Below are 5,346 nucleotides of genomic sequence, written 5' to 3'. Positions count from 1 at the left end.
GCAACCTGCCTAACTGACCTTGATGAGTGATAATTATAATTACATCAGATCTACTAAAATGTTTTTTTTGTAAACAACTAAAATGTAAACAGACTGGGAACAAGAACATTGAATGACATTTTTATTTGCGAACATATTTTCACCCTTAAAGAGTATATTGCTATGTGGAAAAGAGACACAATTCATATTAATATTGTAGATCTGCTATTAAAGATTTGTATTCTTAGTATATTGCATATAAAAAATAAATAAATAAATAAATGATAATTGAGTCTGACACAACTCTTTATCCTAGTTCAGGGGTGGGGAACCTTCGGCTCTCCAGATGTTTTGGACTATACCTCCCATGATGCTTTGCCAGCATTATGTGTGTAAGAGCATTATGGGGGATGTAGTCCACAACATCTGGAGAGCCGAAGGTTGCCTATCCCTGTCCTAGTTGATCATGTTTTATCAATATTATACAGCAACATTTATGCTCGTTTAACCATGGTCCTCATCAACCTATTGTTCTTCAAACACTTTTGTTATTGTCTCATTTATTGTCAAATGTCCCTCTTTTATAATATTGTAAAGCGCTGCAGAATAAGCTGGCCCTTTATAAATGCCAACAATAACATTGACAATTAATTAATATGTGTTAAGTTGCTTTTGACTATTCTCAATCTTCACTGCCCTTGTAGGGACAAAAACTCTATCCATAGAAGGTGATTAAACTATAAACTCATTTTTCAGCCAGTCCTCCTATATAGCCATTTCAAATTCCTGGTTAGCTTGCAAAAGGATCTCACTTCCACAGAAGTTGGAACTCGGAGGGCTGTACTCAAGAGACTTGTTGAAATCAGATTTGGAGGGTGATGCATTGCGACAGATAAAAGTTGGATAGGGTTTCAGTAGCTATATAAAGACTGAGACTTATGTCACTCTGCTAATTAAATTCCTTTAGGGCTGAGCTGTTTTGAGCACATCACTTAACTCAAGCAAGTACAAGAACAGTAATCAAGGGCAGAGCATAATGATGGACCTTTTTGAAACAAATTCCTATTTCTTTTATTTGGAGGGGGAGAATGGAGCCTTTCAACAACTGGAAATGACAGATGGATCCCCCTTGTATCCAGGTAGTGAGGGTACGTTATCCCCATGTCAAGATCATCTGGCTGGAGATGCCGGGAGTGACAGCAGTGGGGAAGAACATGTTTTGGCACCACCTGGTTTACAGCCCCATTGCCCTGGACAGTGTTTGATTTGGGCCTGTAAAACGTGCAAGAGGAAATCAGCCCCAACGGACAGAAGAAAAGCAGCCACCCTCAGGGAAAGGAGAAGGTTAAAGAAAATAAATGAAGCCTTTGAGGCCCTTAAAAGAAGGACTGTTGCAAACCCAAACCAGAGACTCCCTAAGGTTGAAATCTTACGAAGTGCAATTAATTATATCGAGAGACTGCAGGATCTACTTCACAGCCTGGATCAGCAAGACAAGCCCCAGAAATCAGACGATGTACCATTTACATACAACTCCAAGGAAACAGCTGTAAGCAGATATGGGTAATTGGTGCCAGCACTGCAGTAGGCTTACTCATTTTATTAATTTATTTATTTTTTGGTGTGGTTGGATTTACTTAAAAAGCATGCTGGGTAAAAAAAAAAAAAAAAAAAAAGCATATCCTAAGCATTATCTGTACCATTTTGCACATAATTGTTCAGAAATAACATACAACGTATGTTTAATACTAAACCAAAAAAGTGGAAATGAAAACATCCATTTTATTATTTCCAAGATTATTCACAGAAAATATTCACTGGAGGCCCAGCCCCAATCTATATGGGCACAGTCACTCTTGGGCACATCTTAACTCAAAGAAACTGTTTCTAAAGGGGCTGCCATGAACCTTCTCTCAGTTTATATCTTCCAAAATCATACATTTCATTAGCTATTAGAACACACTTTATAATCAGATGTGCATATTGATAATCTCATTTTCCTCCCATTACTTTTAATCTCATCCCAGCTGTCTCTGAAACCCTTCCCAAACTAGAAGCCAGTGACATAACATGCTAAATTTATTATCATTTTACATTGTTCATATTCTTTAAATAAGAGTTATACCACTGTGCTAATTAAATTCCTTTAGGGCTGAGCTGTTTGGAGCATAACTCTTAACTCAACCCAGTACAAGAACAGTAATCAAGGGCATAGCATAATGATAGACTTTTTTTTTTTTTTCCAAGCAAGTCCCTATTTCTTTTACTTGTAAAGGGGAAATTGAGCCTTTCTACAAATGAAAATAACATACGGATCCTTCTTATTAAACAAACTATTCTACCGTAAACACCTTTTTCACCTATTTCTTCAAGATTTTCTTCATCGAGATAAATATGCGAGAGGCACTCTATGTTGTACATATTATACACATTATTTTATACACATTCTTCATGGAACTAGCATAGTCTTCTGAATAAATACTCTGTATAAAATGTATATAGAATACTATCATTTTTTAGAATCAGATTATTTATGTAAGAATCAGCATACAAATGCGTAAATAAGTATATTTCTAGAAAATAGATACTAAAACCAAATATAAAAATGGTTTCATGAACAAATATACATTTATATATGTGGGGCAACCAGAATTTGTCATGAATTGATCAGAGAACATCATGTTGTAGACTGAAATAGCTGAGCTGGAAAAATTGCTGAGTTTTTATTTTTTCTATATCGACGATTTTGGCCTACAGTTTTAAATATCCTGTTCAATTTCCAACTTTGCCCAGTTTAATAAAAAAAACAAAAAAAAAACAGTTAAATCTGAAGTCAACAGTACAGAACTGATATCTACTTCTGTTTATATTGGTTGAGTTGTAGAACACTAATTAATTAAAAGTATGTGCTATGAAATCCACATTTCTTTAACCACAGTAAAATCTCTTAATTTTTTATTATTTCCCCTCCAGAGAGAAGATTTCTTAGGTAGCTGTTCTTCAGACTGGCACAATATTTCCGAGCATTCCCCTTTGTCAGAGCTGAATATCAAAGAAGGTAAGTCTGCGTGAAAAAGGCCATACTGTGACATTGCACAGCTGTCCTGATTTTTAGTGCATAGCATTAAATGGCTCTAAGGAATTGGAGTTGTTACAATAAGCAATGATTGTCTCTGTGTCAATGGAAAAACACAACAGTAGTGAAACTTGTTCTGCAGTTGGAATAAAGGTTTACATTGTAGAGAATCAGATTATAAAATATATATCTCTTATTTTATTGTCCATACCACTGTTTTTCTATTACACAGAAAATAGGCTTTAATTTGATGCCAACAAGAAAAGGGGTTTCCGTTCAGTAATGCATAAAAATGCGTTGGAATTAAGTGTTTCATTTGAATTTCTGACTTTTGCAGAAGGATCTGTCCATGAATCCGCCTCCAGCAGCCTGCAATGTCTGTCTTCAATAGTAGACAGTATATCTTCGGAAGAGCCCAAGCTGGCCTGCCCCATTCAGGAATTGGTCGACAGCGGTAATGCTATTTAACATGTTGCTCACGCAAGAACACCAAGAGACACTCTTTAATTGATTAAAGCCAATGGCGAAATGTTGGAACTACCATTTGCCTGATATTTAAAGATACAGATAATTTATAATCCATGGAGCCCTGAAAGGACATATAAAAATATTATTTTCATAATTTATTTTGTTATTTTCAAATATCAACAATTTGCAGTACCATTCAACACAAATTCATTCCTGTCTACGCAACACGCAAAGGTGTGCTTTTCCTTTCTTACTTATCTTAAGTTTCCCTGCTTCTTGTAAATAGTGTCGATAGCCATATATAGTTGAAGAAGTGATTGATTTATTTAACGTCTTATAACAAAATAGTGTACATAAGAAAATTATATAAAATATGCCTAATATAAAGTAATGTATTTTGCTGAGAGTCTTGTTTATTCATTTTTAATGTAATTAAAATACAAATATAATTCTTGCTGAAGTTGTAATTTGTTATTGTCTGTAAAAAAAAAAAAGGTAGTTTACAAAGTTTATTAATTAATTGCACTCAAATTGTTTTAGAGGCTCATGAAATTAAAAATAGATAAAAATTCAAATGAGGGTTAGTTAAATAAATTTTTAACAGTGCGACCAGGCCTCCTGGTCTGTGCGAGGCTGCATTGCTGGGTGGAAGTGAATACAATGCACTTCTTCCACGCTTACCAAAGAGCTATGCAGGAGAGCGAGACAGGAGTCTGGACCCGACTCGCATCAGACCCAGCCAGATGCCACAGGACCTCAAGGAAACCACCCTCCTGCACCAAAAAGGTATGGAAGCAGGGGTTGCAAAAAATCTGTAAATTGTGATCTTTGTGTGTATATGTCTGTGTGTGTACATGTGTGTATGTGTTATCTGTGTGTATATATGATATTTGTGTGTGTATGTGTTATCTATGTGTGTCAGTGTGTATATGTATCTGTGCATGTATGAGTCAGTTTGTATTTGTGTGTATCAGTGTGTGTGTGTATGTATCTGTGTGTATGAGTCAGTGTGTATCTGTGTTTGCTAGTGTGTGTATGAGTCAGTGTGCATCTGTGTGTGTCAGTGTGCATATGTATCTGTGTGTGTATGTGTCAGTGTGTATATGTGTGTGTATGAGTCAAAGTGTATCTGTGTATGTAAGTGTGTGTGTATGTATCTGTGTGCCCTATAGACTGTAAGCTCGTTTGAGCAGGGTCCTCTTCAACCTTTTGTTCCTGTAAGTTTTCTTGTAATTGTCCTATTTATAGTTAAATCTCCCCTTTCATAATATTGTAAAGCGCTACGGAATCTGTTGGCGCTATATAAATGGCAATAATAACAATAATAATAATGATACTAATATGAGTCAGTGTGTATATATGTGTGCTATATATATATATGCAAATAGGCTGCCCGGGAGTTGGGCCCCTTACAGCAGACACAGTTGCGGCAAAATGTCCCTAATGAGTGGCACCTGGGATGGACCCTCCCTTGTTATCCCCTTAGTTTGCCACTGGGTGGGTCCATAATTTATATATTAAAAAGGGGGACCTGGTATCTATCCCAGCCCAAGCCTATTAGTGGCAGGTGCTGGCGATTAATACAATTTATAAAAGGTGGATATACCATAGTCCATCCATCTCCCAAAAATTTGTTTAGTCTTCCTCTGGGTGGCTAAGGGCCCTAAAACCCATTCTCACCCTCCAAAATATTCTACATGATAATAGTTAGGGGGATTCATCTAATACCTGTAAAAATGTAAAAAGTAATAATTACCATCAGATGTCTACTTTCTTCTTAAATCTTTTCTTTTTCAGCCATAGAAAACGTCTAGTAAAGGTTA

General features: G+C 36.0%; 1 protein-coding gene across 1 annotated transcript; it reads left to right on the top strand.

Moving 5' to 3' along the window:
• The first annotated feature begins 895 nt into the window (after window positions 1-895).
• Window positions 896-3,926, top strand: MYF6 (myogenic factor 6). Its single transcript, XM_063445174.1, has 3 exons — window positions 896-1,528; window positions 2,953-3,037; window positions 3,393-3,926. Exons 1-3 carry the CDS (start codon window positions 1,016-1,018, stop codon window positions 3,521-3,523), a joined length of 729 nt encoding a protein of 242 aa, XP_063301244.1. The 5' UTR covers window positions 896-1,015; the 3' UTR covers window positions 3,524-3,926.
• Window positions 3,927-5,346: the final 1,420 nt, after the last annotated feature.

Source organism: Pelobates fuscus, chromosome 3 (assembly GCF_036172605.1).
Source record: "Pelobates fuscus isolate aPelFus1 chromosome 3, aPelFus1.pri, whole genome shotgun sequence".
NCBI lineage: Eukaryota > Metazoa > Chordata > Amphibia > Anura > Pelobatidae > Pelobates > Pelobates fuscus.
The sequence above is the reverse complement of the archived record's forward strand: the minus strand, read 5'-3'. Positions and strand labels throughout refer to the sequence as shown.

What these genes read in the sequence shown, in the direction of transcription:
- MYF6 (XM_063445174.1), top strand. Translation starts at nt 1,016, where the DNA reads ATGATGGACCTTTTTGAAACAAATTCCTATTTCTTTTATTTGGAGGGG. An exon ending in ACAACTCCAAGGAAACAGCT is followed by an intron (nt 1,529 to 2,952) that starts GTAAGCAGATAT and finishes TTTCCCCTCCAG; the next exon opens with AGAGAAGATTTCTTAGGTAG. An exon ending in AGAGCTGAATATCAAAGAAG is followed by an intron (nt 3,038 to 3,392) that starts GTAAGTCTGCGT and finishes TGACTTTTGCAG; the next exon opens with AAGGATCTGTCCATGAATCC.